This window comes from Pristiophorus japonicus, chromosome 4, assembly GCF_044704955.1.
Source record: "Pristiophorus japonicus isolate sPriJap1 chromosome 4, sPriJap1.hap1, whole genome shotgun sequence".
NCBI classification, from domain to species: domain Eukaryota; kingdom Metazoa; phylum Chordata; class Chondrichthyes; family Pristiophoridae; genus Pristiophorus; species Pristiophorus japonicus.
Genome location: NC_091980.1, coordinates 50,422,985 through 50,450,198, shown reverse-complemented (window position 1 = coordinate 50,450,198; position 27,214 = coordinate 50,422,985). Strand labels below are relative to the sequence as shown.

General features: G+C 41.8%; 1 protein-coding gene across 1 annotated transcript in view; it reads right to left on the bottom strand.

Moving 5' to 3' along the window:
• Positions 1-27,214, bottom strand: part of LOC139262903 (folliculin-interacting protein 1-like) — a 111,636-nt gene that overhangs the window by 16,170 nt on the left and 68,252 nt on the right. Inside the window, 8 exon segments of the mRNA XM_070878184.1 lie at positions 1,195-1,364; positions 3,379-3,525; positions 5,260-5,345; positions 8,403-8,604; positions 9,844-9,979; positions 11,516-11,587; positions 19,219-19,305; positions 21,843-21,931. Of these exon segments, the coding sequence (XP_070734285.1) occupies positions 1,195-1,364; positions 3,379-3,525; positions 5,260-5,345; positions 8,403-8,604; positions 9,844-9,979; positions 11,516-11,587; positions 19,219-19,305; positions 21,843-21,931 (989 nt within the window).

The following is a 27,214-nucleotide window of genomic DNA, read 5'->3' as shown; positions in this document are numbered from 1 at the left end:
TCCCATATGCTTTTTTAACCACTTTTTCAACTTGCCCTGCCACTTCCAACGATTTGTGCACATATACCCCCCCCCCCTTAGTATTGTAGCCTTGTCATGTTCCACAACACTTGATCAAATCTGAATGATGGGCACATATTGTATCAAGCAGAGAAAAAAGTGCAGCCCAAGAGGACAGCCTGGAAATGGATAATTAACCATACTTCAATTTCTACTCCTGTTCCCAATTGTATATTTGACTTTTTATTCTAAAAAAGATAATGGACAAAATTTTCACTTTGGGCATAATCGGGAAATTGCAACAAATATTTGCTTGAATTTGCACTATTTAGGGTACACTTCAAGTTTCTACTAAAATACATTTGCAAGTATATCCTTCTTTAGGGAAGGAGACCAAAACTGTAAACAGTTCTCCAGGTGTGGCCCTATATAATTGCAGCAAGACTTCCTTACTTTTGCACTCCAACCTCCTTGCAATAAAGGCTAACATACCATTTGCCTTCATAATTGCTTGCTGCACGTGCATGTTAACTTTGTGATTCGTGTACAAGGACAACTAAGTCCCTCAGAATACTCATCTCTCACCTTTTAAAAATATTCTGCTTTCTATTCTTCCTATCGAAGGGGATAATTTTTACTTTCCCCCTCATTATATTCCTTCTGCCACCTTCTTGCCCACTCTTAACCTGTCTATATCCCTTTGCAGGCTCTTTGTGTCTTTCCCACAGATTACTTTCTCACCTAGCTTTGTATCATCAGCAAGCTTGGATATATTACACTCAGTCCCTCATCTAAGTCATTGATATAGACTGTAAATAGCGGAGGCCGAAGCACTGAACCTTGGGGTACCCTATCTTGGTCCGGCAGAAAAAATTGCGGAAAACACAAGCGCATGTGGTTTTGGCCATAACTCACTTACGTTTAAATTCCCCGATTTTGTGTGCTGGTTTAGTCGATTCTGCCCAGACTGCATTACATTACAACCCATTTCCTACATTACAACCGTCACTACACTTCCAAAAAAACTGAATTGGCTGTAAAGCATTTTGAGACAGCCTGAGGTCATGAAAGGCGGTATGCAAATTCTAGTCTTTCTTTATTGCACTGAAATAACTAACGGAATCCCAACCCCCATCTCTGCAGCTTTCTCCATGATGCTACATTTGCAAATGTACTTTTCAGATCAGGACTTACCTAATTGGGCCCATAGGGGGTTATAAGGATTTGATTTTGAGAGCATATCCACACTTCGAGAGGAATGTTTTTCCAAGAAAATCTTAATAGGTGGTTGCCCGTTTGGCATAACTGTTGGGACCCAGGCAAGATGATTTGTGAGCACAGCAGTAATCAGGGCAGGTAGAAACCTGATTAAAAAGAGAAACATTTAAGCAATACAGGCAAATCACATTCATCAATTCTACTTTCAAATGGAATTCTTGTGCGTTAATAATAAGTGTACTTTTTAATCTTAGAGGAAGTGCACTTTTTAATCTTAGAAGAGAAATGGCACACCCGAGCATCGATTCATGGCATCAGAGCAGTGAAATAGAGGAGGTTCAAACCCAAATCTGCCAAGCTCCTGATCTCACTCTAGGGTACTTTATGGTCTCGAGAACCCCTACAAATACCAACGCAAAGAACTTTTTGCCCGAAATTCTGAAAGGCAGGGTCAGTTATACAAAGTAAAATTGTGCGATCAATAAAGAAAACGGCTTTAAATTATTGCATAACAACAAAAATAAGTATGCTAGTCACTAAATACAGAAATGAGAATTTCGGGATTGTCAAAACATTGCTATAGATCATCTCCCAGGCGAACATGAAGCCCATGACTTTGTGGACCTCCTGGGATCCAGTCATGCACTCCAGTTTGAAAACCTATGCTCTAAGGAGCCACTCCTACATGAAGCTCATGTGCTCACCCGCAAGGAGGAAGAGCGACCTTCGGTTGCTCATGTACCTTGTTAATAATCCTGAAAACAAGTCATCTACCCAGGTGCAAGCAAGTCGGCTCCTCCTCTCTCTCACCCAAAGGTGGCAAGGAGGTAGGGCGGATGGAAAGATAGAGAGGGTATTTGCGGTCACAAATAAGCTAGCAAAAGTCAGTTCTTACCCAGCAAGATAAAGCAAATGGAGAATAATTATTCATATATATATATTACAAAGTCATATTTCTAGTTTTTTTAATGCAAGGACAATGGTTCTTGTGTGTGCCTCCTTTTGGTCAGATCAAATGTAGCAAGAAACAGACTGAGTACATGTTAAATAGGGTGCTTCTTACTCCAGCAGTAAATAATGTATAAAAAGCAAAACACCCATGGGGAGGGGATGTGCAGTGGGTTAAAAAAATATTTTATTCTCTTTTCAAATCCAAAGACTACATGAAAGATTTTTATTTTCTCTCTGCTGTAAATTTCCCCGCTTCATTCTTTGGTTCAAAAGGGGAAGTTGAGCAAGTGATTAGCTCCTAGGTCTTTGCAAATACAATTCTATACTTCACCACTGGGTGGTGCAAAAGGGGCATTGAACAGAACCAGACTCCAATTTTGCCCACTGAGAATCATCTGACCTCCACTCCACGATTCCTCCATGATCGGGTCATTTCACGGGGAGCTGCAATGGAGTCTATGCCCCATCCTTCCATCGGACATGCTAATGCAACATAGATTGATTTAAAAACATAACTGAACTTTCCTCCAAACAACTCACTAAATATCATAAGACTGAAACAAATCAAATGTCACAAAATGATAGGATGTAGAGTCATATCCACCATCCCCGTAACATGCTGAGTTCCTCAATTCCACCAAGCTGTATAGGGAAGATGTCAAGCTTAAGAGTAAGTTCTCTCCTCCCACAGAACATTGATGCAAGAAGGGGGAACAAGTCAGTCACTCTTGTGCATCTTTTACCAGTCTAATTTCATTGTAGCGGTTATGTCTTCAGATGCTCTAATAATGACTCCACAAGACAATATGTTGTGCTTGAACTGTAGTGACCATAATTCATTTAATGCAACTCCAGAGTATCATACCTGGTGGCCTGCCTTTTACCTGTACAGGTAACCTACAAGTCTCCCACTGCAGTGCCCTCAGGTGGCACACCCTGTAATAGTATAAGCAGTAACCATGTAGGATTCATGACAGGAGCAATTGTGGGTACCTAGGAACAAGCTCATCTTCCCAGTGGATATTTTCTCATGCAGGAAAACTAAAAGGATGCTGGGAAGAAAAATGCATAGAGAGCGCGCAAGAGAGAATCTTAAGAAAAAAAATTAAAACCAATGATCCATCAACTGCTTCACATCGTTCCTGCAAACACTACACATAAGCAGCTCTCCTCCCTTGCAACTTATGGGAAAGCTCGTCAATACTCAACTGGTTCTTTGAAGTTTGTTCCATCAGTAAAGCAAACTCCCGCATGAACTGTTGGCAAAGCAGGTTTTTTTCGGGTGTTCCAGACATCATAGTCAACCATACTGGCTCTGCAATCCTCGGCATTGTGTAAAGATTATATATTGCAGTCCTAATTTTTTTTTGGGGGGGAGGGGATGATAAGGGAGAGAACAATGGTCACGTTATTTGGGATCTGAGCACACCAAGTTTTATTTAGAAATTACAGAAATTGTGCAAATGGAACCATATGCATCACTTTTCCTCACAGTAACTAGAATATGAAAACAAAAAAGAAAAATCTGCCCTATTCACACCTCGGGAGTCACTTAAGGCAAGTTGTTCCTGAGCAATATCTAAAATTACCCAAGTATACAACATATCAGAAGTATCTGTTGTGCTTAGAAGGCTGATTATATTTCATAGTGAGCAACATGCTACCTGCTATTCTTACAGCCCTTGACTTAAACTGCAACTGATATACATTCCCCTGACAGTTATCAAATTCCACTGGCAGTGGGCCAGCAGACATGTGACTGCTAGTGTGCAACTCTGGATCTCAAGCATTTTAAGTCTTCATCCAAAAAACCTCAGTGGAAAAAAAAGCAGTCAGCTCTTTCAAAATGAAAAACACATACAGGGAATACATTTTCCCCATTTACAAACATAATATAACAGCATTATGGGAAGTGAAAGGATCTTCCACTGAACTGGAAGTCTGTTGGTTGTCCAGTTGCCACAGCTCAATGTGTGAACAAACATCCAGATATTATTTTTAATGTAGCTCATACAGAATTCACAAAAATGTTTCCCATTATAAAGCTAGTTGGCAGTTGTAAAGATCTACAGCAATTCATTGCTGGCAATGCTATTTATAGACAAAGTAGTAACAGACATGTGGGGCTACAGTAGGTTAGATAACCTCTGACTGACCCTGAATGAGCCCTTAACCAAAGTGTCCGCCTTTAGTTAAACACACTGTCTAAATCTGTGGCCATTATTCATCCTCATTTAGGTTTTATGCCAGACTTTTGAAAAACAAAACTGTGCTGTTTATGCTTCGCATTGACTTTTGTGATTGAATCCATTAGTAACATCACACCGTCCTATGCAATTAGTTGTCCTCAATTGAATAAAAATTGCATTTCATATACAGTAGAAAAAGACATATTTCACCCCAGACTACAAAATTACATTAGCAAAATCCTGGGAGCAGCTCACCTGCCGAATATCTTGGGAGTACAACCCAGGGTAGAGTTGAAGGGGCAGGGAGTGCAAAGAATAGGAAGGAAAATTAACTCTAAATAAACAAAACTAGGCTGTTCTATAGCTTAGGAATTCTTTGATAAGGGAAAAGAAACATTGCGTTCAAGTAATATTGGTGTCTGATTCAGTTTAAGAACATTGATGGCACAAAACATCAGAATTCATCATGACTAACAATTTACTACATATTAGATTTTATTCATACAACTATGTTTTTGGTGTCTAGCTTATTTAATCAAAAGTAATATACCAGGCGTGCAGTACAAGCATGTGGGATGTTTCACAACTGCTTTGATTACATTAAAACAAATCACGGGCCTGGTGAATAACCAGGACATGCCATGCCAGTATTGCCATTAGATCAGAAACAAAAACAAGCGGATGTGAAAATTTTAAAAGGACAGGATGAACAAGGGTCACAGGAGAGGGAAATCAAGATTCAAAAATGAATGCTCTCAGTATAACCAGTAGCTTTACAATGCTGCAGCAACCAATTCCAATGTGATCCTGACAATCTGCAAGGATTTCTTAAACATCAAAAAATAATGAGGCTTAAAAAAACATATTTCCACTGTATATAAATGTAACTTAAAATATTCACCTGAATTCATTTAAAGCATCTACAATTCTACTGTAACCCAGAACACGTTGGTTTGTCTCAGAAATTCTATTTCTCATTTTCATAGCCTAAAAAGAAGAATACAAATTGTGTTCAGTTGGTGTGCCCAAGCATATTAATTTCTTGTGCAAAATGTGGGGAAGGTTGCGGCTTAATACGAGATTGCAAAGCATTGGAAGGCTCCAGAGACAGCTGCTTACACTGCTCTCATTAGCTTCTTCAGGAACAGCATGCAACAGAAAGTTAGAAAGCCTCATGAAAACCAGAGGCTATGGGAATACATGTTCAAATCTTGGATTTTAACCAGCCCCATGAAAGGGTAGATGCTACCCTAGTGACTGCAATATTGTATTGTTGTTGAAGCTTCTTCGGATGTTTGGGACATGGTAAAGCACCATATAAATACGAGTCCTTCCTTTACTTTAAGCCGAGACATTCCCAACTTCTCTTGCTCAAAGATTTCAGCAAAGTATTGGATGGCACCATGAGGATGACCTGGAAGTGTGTTCCAGCCATTTCTGTGAATAACTGTGGTGCTCTTTTTGGTAGCTAACATTGCATTATTAGTGAATTTACCTAGGTGTCTAGTCCATCTTGAGCAATGGTAACTATATCCTGGATACAGTCCTTCAGGACCATGCTGAGAAGTGGCGAAGGATATTTTAGTCTTGCGTCTTTCTCCATTGCCTGTGTCAGCTGTGGCTCAGTGGGCAGCACTCTCACCTCTGAGTCAGAAGATTGTGGGTTCAAGTCCCGTTCCAGAGACTTGAGCACAAAAATCAAGGTTGACACTCCAGTGCAGTACTGAGGGAGCGCTGCACTGTCGGAGATGCTGTCTTTCGGATGTGTGTTAAACCGAGGCCCCGTCTGTTCTCTCAGGCGGACATAAAAGATCCCACGGCATTATTTTGAGAGCGAGCAGGGGCGTTCTCCCCAGTGTACTGGCCAATATTTATCCCTCAATAGACATAACAAAAACAGATTATCTGGTCATTATCACTTTGCTGTTTGTAGGAGCTTGCTGTGTACGAATTGGCTGTCACGTTTCCTACATTACAACAGTGACGACACTCAAAATTGGTTATAAAGTGCTTTGAGATGTTCGGTGTTTTTAAAGGTGCTATATAAATGCAAATCTTTCTTTTTTCTCCATTGACAGCGAAGTTCCAATGCAAGTTAAGCTTGTGGTGTATTAGATACATGTCCAAATGGTTCCTCTCCACTGTTCAGAATTCCTAAGTGTGAAATGCAAGAGCTCCCTATGGCTTAGTATGAAAGGTCCAGTATGAAGCTGTGAAATGGATTTGCAACGAAAAAAGAAAATGAAAATGGTTGCAGACAAAGAGGGCTCTGGTCTGTACCAAGCTGTCAAGAGTACCATGGAGAGGAAGTCAGCCACATGGCAGGAACAGCTCCTCGCTGAAAGCACTCGCACCTGGACAGCTGCTGGAAGATGTTACCTGGAAGTCAGGTATGAGACTACTCTGTGACTGCATTGCAGAGAGGCAATCACTACTGTTGGAGCTCTACAGTCCAAACGGTGTAACATTTATTCAACAGGATATAGCGTCTATTCAAGCCATGGTCAGGAGTATAGTGGCAATTACTTTTTATAGTGAGTTGTGCTGCTCAGGGAGGAGTTTCCAATACTTGCATTTCCCTCACTGAGGGTTCAAATCCACACTTGCGAATTTTTTAAATGAGTAACTAATAACAAACCTCCTGGAAAAAAAAAAGAGGGGTAGGAAATTTGGGTCTTTCTGGAGTCACATTGGCAAATTAACATGTCTGCCGATGGTAATTAGTAATCTGCTACCAAATTGATATTTCGATAACTGAGCTAGCAGATCCAATGTGCACCAAGACATTCCTGCTAGACTAGCCAGCCTGGTTAATGGAACCAGGAGAGGTAGACCTGTCATTGAGGGCTAGGATTCATCCCATTTTACCACAGATAACCCTGCAAGCCAAATCTCTATTTGGTAGGACGGTCCTGCCTAGTCAAGCCACAGAAAGTATTTGTGCTCTGTTCTAATGGCTTGTGAAATTTTACCTGATCAAACTTCAGCACTACCCCTGTGTGCACTTGGGAATCCTCAAGCCTCTGCACTGCCAATCCAGACCTAAGCTGTCTAGATATGGGGAAATGATAGGTGTTCCAGCTGAGAACATACACACTCTACATGGGGTAAACAGAAACTCTACTGGTGCAGATGTATTAGTAGCAGACAGTGGTGATAAGTCTCTATGCATAGTAACAGCCGACAGATTAACAATTATTAAATCCAAGAATGGGGCTAGAAAGAATCAATTAGCAAAACTCATATTGAAGTAGAGCAAACAAGTATATGTCTGAGATTCTTTACACAGCTGTTTTCAGGCAGATATTAGTCACTTTCCTCTCCACGTGGAGGGATAGTCACTCTGACTGCTCAGCTGTACTGGCTAGCAGCCAGTTCCAGAGTGACAGTGGCTGAGGCCTTAGAGAATATTAAAGCAAAATACCGTGGACGCTGGAATCCGAAATAAACGCAGACAATGCTGGAAATCTCAGCGGGTCAGGCAGCATCTGTGGAGAGAAAAACCGTTAACACTTCAGTTCTGACGAAGGGTCATCGACTTGAAATGTTAACACTGTTTTTCTCTCCACAGATGCTGCCTGACCTGCTGAGATTTCTAGCATTTTCTGTTTTTACCGTAAGAGTATATTGTCTGATTGCTCTCAACTGGGGTACAATGGCAGCAGCAAAGGAGATCGCGATGTGGGGAACAGTGCAAACAGTGATTTATAACCTTCCCTTCCCACCCACATTAGCCTCACCTCACTGGGCAATTAAAAATTACCCATGTTGAAACAGTGAAAGGAAATGATTGTCACTAGAGCACACAGACAGCAAACTTCGAAACAATATCATGTCTCACACATTTTACACAGGGAAATGTTTTCTAATAACATACAAGGATTTTTCTTGTCACAGTTATACACGTTAAAAAAATATTTTTTTTCACACACATCAGCTATCATGGATGCAACATAACCACCAAGTGGCACTTGGTCAGCAAATGATTCAGACAAAACCATGCGGCATCACTTCTCAATTAGCAGAATGAGGAAGTGCTAGTACCTGCTCAATAGCAAACTTCAGTCTGTTCACATGACTCTCAAAGAGAGGAAAATGAGCAAAGAAGAACTCGTGAAACTTGTTGTTCTCTTCCTCATCCTGTGACAGCGAAAATATAATGCCAATAGCAATCTTCTTTTTTCGAACAATGGAGGGATTGGAACTACAGTTTTCATCAGACATGTTAAAGCTCTCCTCCACTGACCTGAAAGACCACAAAGACCTCCGTGAGCATAATGGCTAATACATGCATTTAATATATTATAGTGAGAAAAGCTCCAATGAATAATAGCAACTTAAGGTGAAACATGGACACAAAAGAACCCAGATCAGTAAAATCTTCAGTCGGCAAAAAGCTACAATGGTGCTTTAGGACAGCAATCTGGACCACCATAAAGCAGGAGAACATGGACTTGTGCTCTCCAGTTCAAGTTTTAGCTTTTCTGCCAAGGGGAATCACCAGAGGATAAGATCTCCCTTTCCTTGGTGTGCAGGGAGACATAGGAAAATGCAGAATGATGTGTAAGCGGCGTCCCTAACATCTGGCTTCAGACTGCAAGTCAGCAGCTCCGTAGGTGGTCAGCTGCTTCTCCTGATCAGGGATGATGTATAGAATGTGACTCAAGAGGGGTGGATGGGGGGAATTGAATACAAAAACAATTTGAAAAGGGAAATTTACTCTAATGAGTAACCTCCTGCTCCCCACAAACTGCAACTGAAATAAACCCCTCTGACATACAGAACACATCACTGATCAACGGTACAGTTGTTTAATATGTGAAAACGCTACAACCATGGTTTTTTCAGTCCTGCAGCATTTATCGAATTGGTGAAAAATCATGGGCTGGCACGAGCAGAAGTACAACATTTTGTCCTAAACTTGAATATTTAAAATTCACACAGTTAAACAGAAAAATAATAATGAAAGACAGCTGTGAGAGCAGGGGCAACAACTTAATGTCTCCAATTTTTTCATTCCTTTGTAGAAACTTGCCACCATTCTTCCGCTGACAGATGCAAGGGCAGGATTATTTGCACTTCAGGATGTTGCCATGAGAGTCGTTTATGGTCATCCTATAATCTCTCAGTAGCTGGTGAGATTCAAAAACTGGCTGAGCCACACTGTCAGCTGTGCTCCCCAACCTTTTCTTCTCTGAATCAAGTGTAGTAGATATGGTAAAGTGCTTATCAAACAGGGAACAAGAGGAGAAACCCCTTCAACAAATCTATGCTGTAGCGTGAGGCGAAAATGTATTGGTGGAGTTGGAGATGAATAGGTGTGATATGGTGGTGGTTTTTGAGTTTCAGAGTAGTGGGTGGTGGAGAGGGCAAGACATAAATTTTTTTTGAGATGTCACCCGATACTTGTGCGGAGTAACATATGCCAGAAGACAATTTGCTCATAAGTTTCCTATTTTTGTAGATGGAACAATTTCAGACTTACCATCTGGGGAAAACTCCATTTTCAAGACTGGTATTCTGACTGCGACGCCAACGACGATGATAACTGCTTGCACAACTACTTGGAAGTGAGGAGCTTGGCGAAGGGAAGGGAGTGATGAGCAGACTGCTTAAAGAAGCTGTAGACATTACCAAAAAGAGATGTGTGACTTGTTTGACAGTAGCTTGTATAATTTAATGAGAGAATTTTGGACTAATTTAGTACATTTTGATACAAAACACAAAGTATCAGTATTCACTTTTATAATTAATCCAAAAAAGTGTCCATTACCATCTTAAAAAACTCGACTTCAACAGGGCAACCAATGCAGTACTGACACCCATGTTTTAAAATGAGAAAATTGTACCTTTATAACTGTTCAGCATTGATACTGCAGTGTGACGTCTGAAATCCGGAAACCTCGGGAATGAGGCCATTCTGGATATTTCCGGATTTCGGAACGTCTTTGCCTGGGCCGAGGTAGGTGGGGTCAGAGGTTGGGCAGGGCCCGGGCGGCAGAGGTAAGGGGGCGGGAGGTCGAGCTGCCGAGAGCCGGGGCAAGGCCAGCCCGCCGATGTAAGGGTGGGGGGGTGGGGGGGTGGCGGGCTGGTGAAGTCCGGCCACCGAGGGCCGGGGTGAGGTCGGGCCGCCGAGGTAAAGGGTGGGGGGGGGGGGGGGGGGGGGGGGCTGGTGAAGTCGGGCCGTCGAGGGCTGGGGAGAGATCAGACCGCCAAGACGGGGGAGTCCAGATTTCGGAACATTTTCCGGACGTCCCCGCCACGGATCGGCCCGGTGATTGGATTCCGGAACTCAGATGCTCAACCTGTATTACAAAAAAAAACACCAGCAGATTTAGGACAGTCACATTGTCCTCCATGACATGAAATGCAGAGCTTTAATTTTGCACAGCAATTGTGTCAGCCTATTAAGACTTCTCTGAAGAGATTCTGGGCAGCACACAGCAGGAAGTGTGTATGAGACAGTCTCACAAGTAAGTACTCCTGAATGAGAAGTAATGGCAGGTCATGTATCCTCTCTGACAACCAGTTGCATTGGCAGAAGCCGATGAGTCGTTTTTCTTGGCTGGAGGTGGTTATGTGCCCAAGGAAATGAGGGGACGAAACCTCATTATAGGGTTAATACCATTAAAAGAAGTCAGCTTGGAAATATGAAACTATTGCAAAATAAACTCAACTCGACAGGGAGGTGCAGGCGTGCACTTGTAGCATGGATACGATTTAAAGCAATAAAAAAAATCTGAACGTGTGCAGAGATTTTTTGTTTGAATCATGTGTCAAATACTTTCGAGCTCAAAAGCTTTCCGCATTGTACAGGAAACCTTTAAATTTATTTGTGCTAGATTATAAATGGACATTGCCATATGAGGAGCACAGCTTGCTTACCCATGTCAGAAAGTGAAGAGAGATATGTCTGGAAAACATTGGCCAACAGAATGCATTGTCTTCATGGGAAATTTCAACAACTAACATTGTGTTTTAGGAATTTATTTTTGCCATGTAAGTCACTGCACTTGATAATTAAGACATTTCAGTGTAATGAGGAGTTATATAAATGCAAATATGTAAAATAGTTAACGGCTTGCCTCATGGTGGCAATTACAAGAACTCAACACCAAACACACTACCAAGTAACTAGTAACTCATTCAATTCTCACCAGATCGTGTTATTCCACTGTCTCTATCTTCATTGATTCCTCTACTGGGCATGTCCATTGGGGTGCTGTGAACTATAAATATTGAGAGAGTCAGAATTTGCTGTCTAAACCCAGACCATGATGCAACAAGCCACTAATTATCATACTGTGATACTTTGCAGAATAGCGTACATGCTAGAATCACTACAGAGGGCATGTGCGTAAGCATGCAATTTATCAGCCAACAATAACAATGAAATTTCCAATATAATTACTAATACTAAACACCCACCACCACAATCAATTGAGTTGAAATAAATCAAGAATAGCTATTTTGATGATTTGACATGAAAGGTGGAATGGACAACATGATTTAATTTGTCACTTTGCAAATGAACAGACTAATTATTCTTCAGGTTACAAGCATTTTGAAAAGCTCTATTATAAAGAATATTCAGTAATGACATTTTGCCAACTCCACGGATGAAATGTGACGCTCTATGCTGGATTCCCATTTTAATTAGCAAATGAAGTCCCAGGCAAAAACAGTTCTAAATGACCAGTCTCCAGTATTATTTAAAAAAAGTCTACTCTAAAAGAATTGCAATCAACTAACTTGTGCTTTCTGTTCATTAGTTGAGGGAAATAAATTCTCCGCTTCCCTTCCACCGCACCTTGCAATAAGTCACGACAGGCCACCTAACTTATGGTTAGGACTGTGCTTCAGTAATCAGTTCTCAGGCTCCTGCCATTCTGTAACCAACCACTCCAAGGTGGCAATAGCCACCACTCAACTCTCCAGTTCGTAAATAGACCAATTTTGCAATTCCCAGCAGAAGTTCCACTGGGGCCCATGGGCCCAAGTTTGGCCAGAGAATATTTCTGCCGCACTCATCAGAGGTGCGCCGCTTTTGTAGAATGATTAGGGCGCCAAAAATCTTCAGGCTGAGTTTGGCCGCTCCTCAGCCTCTCCTTGATGGTGGCACAGCGTGGCAACTGGATTCGGGGGCCGGGACCTCTGCACATGTGCGTGCCGCCCCTATCCCTGGCCGAATGGGCTCCCTCATCGGCGGCCAGATTAGCTACCAGAATATCTGTATTTGTAATTAGCTACCAGAATATCTGTATTTGAAAGTAAAATTGAAATTATGTTGAGATATTGCAAAGTACTTGAGGGTTGGCCATTAAGGTGTTTTATCAGCATGCTGGTATGTACATGATTGAGGGCAAATCTATAGATTTTATTGCAATTGTAGATTAAATTGCCCGAAAGTGCAAATTATATCAACGTAGCAGGCCGTGTTTTGGTAGGACTTCTATTTTTTTTTTAAATTTGTTATTGATTGATTGCTTACTTATTACTGTGGTCTTGGTGCTTTAGGTGCAGGGTTCCTTCTATTTTTTATTTGTTAATTAATTGCACATTACTTTTTGTGCTTTGTTTAATGCTTTGCAAGTCTTGGTGCTAGGTGCAGGTCCTCTCAGCTTCCTTGTATGTTTTATTTGTTATTGAATGCTTATTTTTGTGCTTTGTTTAGTGCTTTAAATGCACCTACCAGTGCTGATTTCTTAACTCTCCGCAAGGGTTTTCTGTGCGGGTCCACACACGCTGGCCTAAGTTAGTTTGGAGCAACTATTAGCTGTCCAAACTAGCTTAAATGGCCAAAACAGGCAAAGGTGGCTGGTAACGCCCCCTTTTGAAAAAAAACTAAACTAAAAAAATCTTAACTAACTCACTTACACTGGCGCAAATTAAATGTGCAGAATTGCGATTTTTAAGATACTCCAAAACAATCAAGTTACTTCAAAAAAAAAAGCAACTCCTGGCCAAATTTGGGCCCATTGTGTGGTGGTAGAGGGAATAGCTGGGCCTGCTGAATACATCAGAGTCCAGTTCATTGACAGCTGGGCTCACTTATGCTCACTGCATCATTTCCTGGTGAGCAGGGATGTGCCAACTGGGTGGGTATGCACAAAATACAGTAAAGCAACAAAACTTAAAAGGGCAGCTACTTGCAATTAAAGGTGAGCATCATTTTCCAAACTTAATTTTGTTTTAGTTTGACTGCAATGGAAGTGCATTAAACACCCTTTAGATCCTATGCAAAATGTCCCACATAGGTTGGAATATTGGGCAAAGAAAGGCACAGTACAGAATATGTGGATGGAGATGGTTGCAACAATCAACACAATCTCCCAGTTGGTCCCATTCCCATAGGACACTGGGCAAATATGGAAGAGGCTATCAGGCATCAAGAAGAGTGTCAAAATAATACTATCCACCCTTGGAAGAGTATTGGTATTGGTCCATAGTATGCATGCCACGAACACTTGAATCTTAATCTACTACACCATATGTAAAAGAGCTCGTCAAAGCATGGACACAACTGTTCAACTATTTTACATGCGTTTCCATGTCTACTAACATAGCCGCATTTGCATAACAGCACGACACACAATTTTGACTCGATTATAAGACACCATTGTAATACACATTCCTCTTGATATACTTTTCACTTTTAGGGGAGGTAAGTGCATTTAATTTCATCTTACTCCAGAGAGCTTCTTTGAGAAGAGCTAGCAGCAATTGGAAGAATGGGCACTTAAGATAGAATAGTTGTGAATGGAAGGCATGGTGTTTATTGCTCTACTATTTGGCGTTAATTTAAATAAGGACTGATTTGTGCACAAGAGTCCAGCACAATAATCTTCTGGACTACGATTTGTCTTCGTCTATTTGTTCCTCCTTGTCTTCTTATCCTTGCTGGCAATAGAAGGCCTGGCCACCTATTCCTCTTGCTGATTGGTAATTCCTCTTTATACTGCAAAGTTGTACAACGTGCAGCAGACAGTGATTATTTTGGAGACTCCTGTTGGGATATACAGCAGGATCTCAAATCAGTTCATTGCTGCAGTAATGTTAGCTGTGGCTCCGTGGGTAGCACCCTCACCATGGAGTCAGAAGGACGTGGGTTCAAGTCCCACTCCAGAGACTTGTGCACTGTCGGAGGGGCCGTCTTTCAGATGAGACATTAAACCAAGGCCCGCTCTACTCTCTGAGATGGACGTAAAAGATCCCATGGCACTATTTTGAAGACGACCAGGTAAGTTATCCTTGGTGTCCTGGCCAATATTTATCCCTCAATCAACATCACTAAACAGATTATCTGGTCATTATCACATTGCTGTTTGTGGGAGCTTGCTGTGCACAAACTGGCTGCCGCATGTCCTACATTACAATATTGACTATACTAGCCCAAAAAAGTACATCATCGGCTGTAAAGCACTTTGGGATGTCCGGTGATCATGCAAGGCCCTATATAAATGCAAGTCTTTCTTTTTCTTTCATACCTATAGTGTGTTCAACACAAATTCTGGTTGTGTCATAAGCATATGAATTCAGCTGGCATTCTAGATTTTTCAGGTCATCAATCAGGGTTCAAGACAGTAGCTCTGGAGTCGTAGAAGTTACCCACCCTGTCTCCTTATTCATTTAAAATAACACCGCCAAGGTGCACTATCACTAGATAAATGCACCATGGGCATTCCAAGAATAGGAGGTATTAACTTGCATAAGATTCCCATGACTGTTTTCGATCATTCTAGGTAACATCAAAGCAGCTCTTTTGCTGAAAAAAGAGTACTGTGCACTGCAGAGCTGGATATCCGTGGTAATAAGGGAAAAGTAAAAAATGCTATTCGGCTTTAAAAACAGAAATGCAAATTTGCTCATCAACAGCGCTTCAGTTTTCCAATAGCAGCAATAGGAACAGCTGCAGTAGGAACAGCAATAGGAGCGACCTGCCCATAAATTTGGTGCCATTTTTCTAGCAGTTGTAGAGAATTATGTACGTGCTCAAGACAGGGAAAAGGCAATAAAATGATAATGGCTGAATCTCCTGCCCAATATATTTTTGTCTTAATTGCAATTTTTTTCGTCCCTTCAAAGCACTGACTTTTAATGGCGTATAGTTCTATTGGGAGCTTTCCCAAGTGGCCAGTCTTCATGTGAGAGCTTAAGACAGTGTGGGGGAGAAACTGCCCAGCACTCTGATTGGGGGCGGTAACCAACTCGGGCCGGGACTTCCTGCGTCCAGGAGGGCCGCTGCGCACTTTGCTGGGCCTCTGATGGCCTCCACTGGGCCACCAGGGTGGCGTGGTGCCGAGGCCGCAGCCTGGTACCCAAAATAGAGAGCTGGGTTGCACGATTGTGGCCCAGACCATGCAACGGAAGGAGGCAAGCCGACCGGTGAGTCGGCCAAACCAGCAAGATGGTGGCGCGGGGCGATCCCCACCTCCCCTTTAACTTCCGCCCCGCGAGCGGATGTCGGCCTGGTTCACAACCCACGAGCTGGCGCCGACACCGCTCGTGGCAGCTCCGCAGGGCGCCAAGGGGTCGGTTGCGGGCGGCCCAGGGCGTTACAGGTGGGGCGCTACTGTGACAGCGCCTTTGCTAACTCCTGCGCAATTTCACGGGAGCTGGTAGTGCCTCCCCCCACCCCAAAACTTTTGTGCACCATTAGCCCCCCCCCGCGAGAGTCACAAAACAGGGCAGTTTCGACCACCGTGTGTTGGCAGATTGTTCAAATGTGAAGGACAACAAGGCAAACCTAACTTTTCTTTATCAGCCATCTACGCATAGTTTCTTTTATAGCAGAACTCCTTAGACATCACCCCAACCACACTCAGCTAACCTTAAAGACCTGGCTTTGAATTTGGATCGTGTCTTAGATGACAATGTTAACTGCCATAATGATGAGGCTCCAGTCTCCACCCACGATACTTGCTCCTTGTACTCTTCTCTCATTTAAAAGACAAGAATCTTGCTCATAGCAGATGGTATGAACTGGTCAGTGGCTTTAAATTTCAGCCTTTCTGGCTTGATAACTTATCCACAAAAACCTTGAAGTCAAAATATATTGGATCAAGGCTTCCTATTTGCGGTGCCAGTCTGCCATTGCTCAACAGTTGTCTGGAGAAACACCTGCCTCAAAAAAAAGCATGAAGTGCTACCAGACAATTATCAACAACATTCAGAAAAATCTACCAGTCACCCTGAAGAAATCGCAAAGTGTTTTGATATTTGAGATCTGGTAAGTGATGGGTTTTTAAATTAGTTTAATTCTTTAATAATATTTGCATTCAAGTCTGTATTATTTTCTAAAAAATTAATTTTAGTTTGGAAGAAGAAAAAAGATTACATGCAATGATTTCCTGTAGGTATCTTACACGGAATAGGTTATATAAATAGTTTATGTGGAAATGAGGTTTATACAAAGCCTACCAAGGATGGGTAGTTAAGGATGGGTTTCTAAAGTGTCTAGTGGTGCAGCATTAGACTTTCCAACCAGCAGAACATCACAAGCCTGAAATCTCAGTCTCAGTAGTAGTGTTTTGCCAGTTCCCAGCTGCTTCACAAGATGGATCGTGGTAGGAGTACATCAGCTACATCTTAGAAAATAAGAAATGGAATGGGTAGAAGAGCAAAGGGATTGAGGGTTACAGGTGAGCAAATCATTAAAAGCAGCAAAGCAATTAAACATGCTAACAAAGCACTGGGATTTATTTCTGGGGGTATAGAATTCAAAAGGAGTGAAGTTATGTTAAACTCGTATAGGACCCTGGTCGGTATCACGGAGTACTTTGTACCATTCCGGATTCCATACTATAAAAAGACCATAAAAGTGCTGAAAAAGTGCAAAAAATATTTACAAGGATGGTTCCAGAACTGAGAGATTATAGCTATCAGGAAAGATTGAACAGGTTGGGGCTTTTTTCTTTTGGAAAAGAAAAGACTTAAGAGTTGACCAGATAGATGTCTTTGGAATTATGAATAGGTTGGACAGGGTAGATGTGGACAAATATTTCCACTTGTGGGGGAACCCAAAACTAGGGGCCATAAATGCAAATATGTTACTAATAAATCTAGCAGGGAAATAAGGAGAAATGTCGTTACTTAGAGAGTTAGAACGTGGAAGTCACTGCCATAGGAAGTGGTTGAGGCAAATAGTTTTGAAAGGAAACGAGATGACTACATGGAGAAAAGGGAGTAGAAAAATACGATGAAATGCAGAGATGAGGGAGATGACTCGTAGAGTATAAACACCAACACAGACCAGTTGGGACGAATGGCCTGTTTCTGTGCTGTATATTCTGTGTAATTTTATGTAAAAATATAGCACTTCCTCCCAAGTGAAAAAGCAATGGAGATAGGAAGAAACAGGAATGAGTGCTCAGTGAACTACTGGTTGTCTCAAAGTGTATTTTGGGTACTTCTGCTTGATTCTCTTCTTTGAAGCTGAAAACATTCAAAACCATAAGGTGCACAAAGAATAGAAACTGTGCGTGTGTGACTAACAGACAGCACGGCAATGCGTGCACTGGATTGCATCTTTTGAGCTGGGAGAGATAGAGCGCGGGGGGGGCGGGGGGGGAGAGCGGCAGGAGGAAGAGAGGAGGAGCCAGGCGAGCGAGAAAGGGGGCCGGGTGGACGAGAGAGAGAGAGAGAGAGAGAGAGAGAGAGAGAAGCAGGGGTGGGGGGGGGGGGGAAGAAAGAGAGAGAGGACCAGAGAGAAAGAGAGGGAGAACCAGATCGAGATAAACATTGGCAAGTACAAAGCCATTGTTTTGGGTCACCTCCACAAACTCCTGTTCCCTAGCCACAGATTTTATCCCTCTCCCCGGCAACTGTCTGAGGCTGAACCACACTTTTCGCTACCTTGGTGGTGTTTTTGATCCCGAGAGGAGTTTCGGACCACAGACCCGCACCATTACTAAGACCGCCTATTTCCACTTCCGTACCATTTCCTGACTCCACCCCTGCTGTCCGTGTCCTAACTCGCACCTCGTTCCCTTGACCCATCACCCATGTTCATTGGCTCCCGGTTAAGCAACGCCTCAATTTTAACATTCTCATCCTAGGTTTCAAATCCCTCCATGGCTTTGCCCCTCCCTCTCTCTCTGTAATCACCTCTAGCCCTACAACCCTCCGAGATATTTGTGCTCCTCTAATTTTGCGCTCTTGAGCATCCCTGATTTTAATCACTTCACCATTGGCTGCCATGTCTTCAGCTGCCAAGGTCCTAAGCTCTAGAATTCCCTCTCTTTCCTGCTTTAAGACGTTCCTTAAAACCTACCTCTTAAACCAAATGCTGTAATATCTTCTATATGATTCAGCGTCAAATTTTGCTCGCTAATGTTCCTGTGAAGCGCTTGAGACATGTTACTATGTTAAAAGTGCTATATAAACAATGTTGTTGTTGTGACAGAGCGAGCCAGACGGGGTCAGAGAGAGGGAGGGACAGACAGAGGGATGGAGGGAGGGAGGGGGAGAGCGAAATACAGAGAGTGAGTGAGGGGGAGAAAGACATACACAGACAGAGAGCGAGGGAGAGAGGGCAGATGGAGAGACAGATAAGGAGACGGAGATGGAGAGAGAGAGAGAAAAATGGAGATGGAGAAAGAGATACACATAAAGCAGAGATATTTTTCCTCTTTTATATGAACAATGCACATGCAGTCCCATGGCATCTTAGAAGTTAGTAACATATGATCTTTTGGGAATAATCTCTGGATGACCAACAGCCCTTTTTTGGAACTTCGGTCAAATATTTTAGTTTTGTTATTTTACAGAAATTAAGAACCTCATTTCCACGGCTGCAAAATCATGCTCAGCTAATGCACAACGACACACAGAGTCCAGACCCCAGAGACACTATGCAAACCTGCAAAGAAAGAAGCGCTCCGGATCAGGCGGAGCGGTGCTGGCTCAGAACCTGGTGCCCGCCTAGGGCTGCAAAGCTGCGAAAAACCTATGGAGCAAAATTGTAAGAAAAATAGAAAAAAAACACAAGACAGAAGAATGGAATTAGTAAAGCCATCAGACACAAGTTAGAACACCACGTGGAGTCCCTTTTGAAACCAAAACCAAATCTAGAGTTAAAATAAAATTATATGAGCCTCAGAATGATTTCTGGGTCAAAAATTATTTTTACACACACACACACACACACACACACTTTTCCCTTGTCTGTCAAATTTCTGTTTTGAAAAGACAAAAAGGCTCAAAACAAATAGACTTCCGTTCACAGCTAAACAGAAGGCTCATTAGTGACAGAGAAAGAAATCTTTTAAGAAATAAAATTACCAAAATTCAAATGAAAACAGACAGGCCTTTTGAGGATGCCTTAAATACATGGATTAAAAGCAGATAGAGAGTTATCGCATGTCAAAAACTGGATCGATGGATACAAGGCCAAAAATGTAATTCTTTAGCCTAGGGAGTAATTTACATCAAATATGAAATTGTAATGATAAAAATCTAAAGTGCAAAAAAAAAAGGCCCCTCCCCTGCATGTTCACTCATTACGGTATAACTGGAAGCTACATTCTCCTTCCCTCGTCTCCACATCCGTTGGGAAAAAAAAAATCATAAAAATCATGAGGACCAAGCTAGAAATCTATACATCTGACTAAAAGATTGCATGTAAAACATTGTTTTTTTAAAAATAAAATGTATTATTCACAGCTTAAAAATGTTAATTCAATTCATAACAATATTTCTACTATATCAGAAAATGAATGCAATCATCACTGGATTAGCAGAAATGTGGGGGGAAAAACACAAACCATCTATAGAATAGAATAATAACCAAAATGAGCAATGTTTAAATTACAGCTACATGCATAATCGCATCCACATGGCTAATACATTTTTATATTTTAACCGCTCTACTACCTTTAGCTTCAACATGAGAAAATGCACCACTGATTGCATTTATTTAGATTCTGGTTTGTACTGCCCCCTTTAATATTAAATTGGTACCATTTCTCACATTAAATTTTAAAAAATCATGGTGTCATAACACACTGCAAGACCAATGTGTGTCACTACACATTATCACTAACATCGATTAATGTCTGCAATCTTGCATACTAGTGTTCTTAAACTTGACCATTCGAATGTGACGATTGGGGAATAAAAGGGTGTTCGTCCTTGGGCTGTTGCCACTCAAGTACCAATGGTAGGATCAGAGTTACACACATAAAAGCCTGGAGAATGTCACTTATCTACCACACCAACCATAATGCTGAGGGAGAAAAAAATGATTGTTTTAATTTTGAGGATAAAACTCAGATGCACAGGCAATGTACGAAAGAACCACAGAAATTTACAGCGCAAAATGAGGCCATTCAGCTCATCGGGGCCGAACCAGCTCTTTGCAATGCACACCAAGAATGACAATTTCCACAAGTTGTGTTACACAATGGTTGGACATGTATGTATGTGTGGAATTCCTCACATTGGTGAGGCTCAACTCTAAAAGAAGCTGAGGGCTAAGCACACCCACACAAGGGTGTGGAGAAAAATTAAAGTCTTCGAAGTATGCCACTCATAGCAAGCTTAGGTGTAGATTGGCAGCACCTAAGGACATCTCTTTCCCCCACCCTGTGTGTACAGGGCTCCTGCTAGAGTTTAACCAGCTAAGCCTGTGCAGTTTACCAGAATGAAATACAGGCAAGTTAGGATTACCTTAAAGGGACAAACAGTAGGATGTTTACCAGTGGAACATTGGTTTCTTGGCTTATCGGAGTAGGACGAATTGCCACCATTAGTGACGGGGACCACCTCACCAAATTAGTGAGCCAGGTTGGCTGGTCAATCAATAGTGCCTTGGAACACTAAGGACCTGCTTGGTTCAGGTATCAGGCTGATTGGCTTCCATACTACTATTGAGGCATGTCAGTTCAGGGCAAATGAACCAAAAAATAACCCCAACAACTCCCACAGGACGATGATGGTTGCCAGGCATGAGACAATGAAAGAGCATGGGATTCAGTACCTGCTCGGCAGACAATAGCTATCAGGAACTGCTCAAGAATAGGATAATGAGCAGAATCTTAAAACATACCACAGGCATCCTACTAAATGGCAGTTCCATCAGTTGGAGAAGTACAACATTGGCAGCAGCTGATTGCCATTCTGAAAAATGTAATAGGAGCACTGACCGTCGATATATAAAAGGTGTGGTCTCATACCCACCATCTAGGGCATAGCTTCCAACAGCTGTCATACGAAGCTTCAGCATTTACTCATCAGATACAGGTCATCTGCCAACATAATGGATCTACACAGGACAGCTTGTAATGTGTCAAGACACCTTAATGATTTAGATACCATGTCCAGTGTTGTACATCTGTCTTGCTAGGTGCTAATTGCCGAGGGCAGGTCCTCATGTAAATGCCATTATTGAAGAGATTTATCTGCAACATTGACTCCCCCTCCAAGGCAAACATCTGAAAGTGTCAACATTTATATACCTCAAAACTGAGTCACAATGTTACTTACCTACAAGACTGTTCATCAGAACATTTTGATCTGGGTACGGTTTTGTTGCAGTAGTGTCTTGATTAATAAATTCAAGGCTGTCTTGTAACCTTAAAATGCAATTAAATACACACACATAAATCTTCAACATCAAAAGACATTGCATCAACAAACTAACATAAAATAAAGCACATGATAATGCATTCTTCCATGGAGCTCAGTTGAAAATGTAGCAGATCTTACTGAATTATTCCTTAACCTACAAGGCTATACATGGAAACATCAGTAAACTTAAAAGCATCACTGTATTGCTTCTGGTTTCCCCGATTTAAGCTTTAAAATTTTGCCTAAAGGCAATATGTGAAGAAGCAATATAGGTGCAATTCTCCCTCCTCTAATATAATCAAAATTAAAAGGTGCTATCCACAGTTCAATATGCAATCTATGAAGTCACAGATTTCTAAACAAAATTTCTACTCCCAAACTGCGTCCAACAAGAAACATGAGAGAATATTAATGAGCAGCATATAATACGTGGCATGTGCATCAGTATCATCCTTTACTACATTTGGGGTGGTATGACCATTTCGTTGATAAAAATCTCACCTGTAAAAAAAGGTAAGTAAAATTGTCATAAGGCTTATTATTACTATGTGTGTTAGCTGGAAGCTACTCCAGTGTAGAAATTGTAGTCTTTTTTATTACATGAGTGATTCCCCTTCCTCACTGTGTGCGTGAGAAAGATAAGACAAAGAGAACATAAATATTTATCTTAAATGACTTGAGTCTTTACACGGATTATGCAGTATGAATAAAGGATAAGTCGTGGCCAAGAAATGTTAGTTATCTCCACTCATGAGACAAGAGTACAGATCACTCAGATTGTGTTACTAACTAATGAGTCTGCTTCCCTTCTATAGATATTTATTAGATCTCACTGCTGGCCTTGACATGCCCTTATCTTATTGTAGTACACCAATGTGTGCACTTGCCTCAATCAATGAAACAGTACATCAAAGTTATTCCTTGCTTTGTTGTAGGCTTAGTGAGTAGAAGTGTTAACCAATCAATATACAAACATCAAAATCCAAAAATGTAAATAAATAAAAAGAATTCAGCTATCTTTTCCCGAAGTCAACCAAGGATACAATGTCAGTGTGATTTCACATTTAAAAAATGAGTAGTCAAGATTGCCAAGTTTTGTCCAGTGAAGCTCACTAGTTGTTTAAACATGCAGCCACTCATTGGATAAAATTAAAAAAACAAACTAAACAATGGTGAGATTTGTTCATTCAACATGTGAAGGCTCTCAAATTGCGATCCTTCTCTGGAAATAGAATCATAGAATGGCTACCGCACAGAAGCAGGCCATTCGGCCCGTCGAGCCTGTGTCGGCTTTCTGCAAGACCACTTCAGCTAGTCCCACTCCTCCACCCTTTCCTCATAGCCCTGAAATTTTTGTTCCTTCAGGTACTTATCCAATTCCTTATTGAAAGCCACGATTGAGTCTGCCTCCACCACTCTTTCAGGCAGTGCATTCCAGATCCCAACAACTCGCTGTGTAAAAAGGTTTTTCCTCATGTCGCCTTTCTTCTTCCGTCAATCACAAATCTGTGTCCTTCGGTTCTCAACCCTTCCGCCAATGGGAACAGTTTCACTCTCTACTCTGTCCAGACCCCTCATGAATAGATTAAAATGTAGGACGGTTGATGAACAATGGTGTACATTTAAGGAGATATTTCACAACTCTCAAGAAAAATATATTCCAGTGAGGAGGAAAGGGAGCAAGAGAAAAGATAGCCATCCGTGGATAATTAAAGAAATAAAGGACGGTATCCAATTAAAAACAAGGGCATACAAAGTGGCCAAAGCTAGTGGGAGGACAGGAGACTGGGAAGTTTTTAAAAGCCAGCAAAGAACGACTAAAAAAAAATGATTAAGAAAGGGAAGATAGACTATGAAAGTAAACTAGCGCAAAATATAAAAACAGTAAGAGTTTCTATAGGTATAGAAAAAGGAAAAGAGTGGCTAAAGTAAATGTTTCCCGGTCTCGTCCCTTAGAGGACGAGACTGGGGAATTAGTAATGGGGAACATGGAGATGGCAGAAACTCTGAACAAATATTTTGCATCAGTCTTTACGGTAGAGGACACTAACAATATTCCAACAGTGGATAGTCTAGGGGCTATAGGGGAGGAGGAACTTAACACAATCACAATCACTAAGGAGGCAGTACTCAGTAAGATAATGGGACTAAAGGCAGATAAATCACCTGGACCTGATGCCTTGCATCCTAGGGTCTAAAGAAAAGTAGCGGCAGGGATAGTGGATGCATTGGTTGTAATTTACCAAAATTCCCTGGATTCTGGGGAGGTCCCAGCAGATTGGAAAACTGCAAATGTAACGTCCCTATTTAAAAAAGGAGCCAGACAAAAAGCAGGAAACTATAGACCAGTTAGCCTAACATCTATGGTTGAGAAAATGTTGGAGTCCATTATTAAAGAAGCAGTAGTAGGACATTTGGAAAAGCAAAATTCGGTCAGGCAGAGTCAGCATGGATTTATGAAGGGGAAATCATGTTTGACAAATTTGCTGGAGTTCTTTGAAGATGTAACGAACAGGGTGGATAAAGGGGAACCAGTGGTTGTGGTGTACTTGGACTTCCAGAAGGCATTTGACAAGGTGTTACATAAAAGGTTACTGCACAAGATAAAAGTTCATGGAGTTGGGAGTAATATATTAGCATGGATTGGCTAACTAAGAGGTCGGGATAAATGGTTCATTCTCTGGTTGATAACCAGTAACTAGTGGGGTGCCACAGGGATCAGTGCTGGGACCCCAACTATTTACAATCTATATTAACGACTTGGAAGGAGGGACTGAGTGGAACGCAGCCAAGTTTGCTGATGATACAAAGATGGGAGGAAAAGCAATGTGTGAGGAGGACACAAAAAATCTGCTAAAGGACATCGGCAGGCTACGTGAGTTGGCAAAAATTTGGCAGATGTTGGAAAGCGTGAGGTCATGCACTTTGGCAGAAAAAAAATAAAAGAAAAGTTATTATTTAAATGGAGAAAGATTGCAAAGTGTCGCAGTACAGTGAGACCTGGGGGTACTTGTGCATGAAACACAAAAGGATAGTATGCAGGTACAGCAAGTGATTAGGAAGGCCAATGGTATCTTGACCTTTATTGCAAAGGGGATGGAGTATAAAAGCAGCGAAGTGTTACTACAGCTATTTAAGGTATTGGTGAGGCCACACCTGGAATACTGCATGCAGTTTTGGTTTCCATATTTACGAAAGGATATACTAGCTTAGGCGGCAGTTCAGAGAAGGTTCACTAGGTTGATTCCGGGGATGAGAGGGTTGACTTATGAGGAAAGGTTGAGTAGGTTGGGCCTCTACTCATTGGAATTCAAAAGAATGAGGGGTGATCTTATCGAAACGTATAAGATTATGAGGGGGCTTGACAAGGTGGAAGCAGAGAGAATGTTTCCACTGATGGGGGAGACTAGAACTAGAGGGCACGATTTTAGAATAAGGGGCCGCCCATTTAAAACCGAGGTGAGAAATTTCTTCTCTCAGAGGGTTGTAAATCTGTGGAATTCACTGCCTCAGAGAGCTGTGGAAGCTGGGACACTGAATAAATTTAAGACAGAAAGAGACTGTTTCTTAAACGATAAGGGGATAAGAGGTTGTGAAAAGCGGGCGGGGAAGTGGAGCTGAGTCCATGATCAGATCAGCAATGATCTTATTAAATGGCGGAGCAGGCTCGAGGGGCCGTATGGCCTACTCCTGTTCCTATTTCTTATGTTCTTATGAACACCTATATTAAATCGGCTCTCATCCTTCTCTGCTCCAAGGAGAACAACCCCAGCTTCTCCAGTCTATCCCCCTAACTGAAGTACCTCATCCCTGGAACCAATCTTGTAAATCTTTTCTGCACCCTCTCCAAGGCCTTCACATCCTTCCTAAAGTGCGCTGCCCAGAATGGGACACAATACTCCAGTTGAGGCCGAACCAATGTTTTAAAAGGTTCATCATAACTTCCTTGCTTTTGTACTCTATGCCTCTATTTATAAAGCTCAGAATCCCATAAGCGTTTTTAACTGCTTTCTCAACCTGTCCTGCCACCATCAACGATTTGTGCACACATACCCCCAGGTCTCTCTGTTCATGCACTCCCATCAATTTATATTGCCTCTCCTCATTCTTCCTACCAAAATGTATCACTTTGCACTTTTCTGCATTAAATTTCATCTGCCACGTGTCCGCCCATTCCACCAGGCTGTCTATGTCCTCTTGAAGTCTATCACTATCCTCATCACTGTTCACTATACTTCCAAGTGTTTTGTCATCTGCAAATTTTGAAATTGTGCCCCGTGCACCCACGTCCAAGTCATTCATATATATGAAGAAAAGCAGTGGTCCCAGTACCAACCACTGGGGAACAACTTCCCCCAGTCTGAAAAACCGTTCACCACTACTCTTCACCACTGTCACTTAACGAATTTCATCTCCATGCTGACACTGTCCTTTTATTCTATGGGCTTCAACTTTGCTGGCACTTTATCAAATGCCTTTTAGAAGTCCATGTACACCACGTCAATCGCATTGCCCTCATCAACCCCTGTTACCTCATCAAAAAACTCTTATTAAGTTAGTTAAATATGATTTGCCTTTGACAAATCCATGCTGGCTTTCCTTAATTAATCCACACTTGTCCAATCGACTGTTAATTTTGTTCCTGACTGCCGTTTCTAAAAGCTTCCCAAATACAGAGGTTAAACTGACTGGTCTGTAGTTGCTAGGTTTATCCTTACACTCTTAACAAAGATGTAACATTTGCAATTCTTGAAATATTATGGCCAGTACCTGCGCAATTTCCACCCTTGCCTCTCTCAGCATCCTAGGATGCATCCCATCTGTTCCCGGTGATTTATCGACTAAGTACAGCCAGCCATTGTGGGACCTCCTTTATCAATTTTTAGTCCATCCAGTATCTCAACTACCTCCTCTTTCACTATGACTTTGGCAGCATATTCTTCCTTGATAAAGACAGATGCAAAGTACTAATTTAGTATCTTTGCCATGCCCTCTGCCTCCATGCGTACACCTCCTTTTTGGTCCCCATCGGCCTAACCTCTCCTCTTGCTACCCGTTTATTATTTATCTGCCTTTCGAAGACTTTTGGATTCCTTTTTATGTTCGCTGCCAACCTAGTCTCATACTCTTTGCCCCTCTTATTTTCTTTTTCACTTCCCCCTCTAAACTTTCTATATTCAGCTTGGTTCTCACATTGTATCCTCAACCTGACATCTATCATACTCCCCCTTTTTCTACTTCATCTTACTCTCTATCTTTTCGTCATCCAGGGAGCTCTGGCTTTGGTT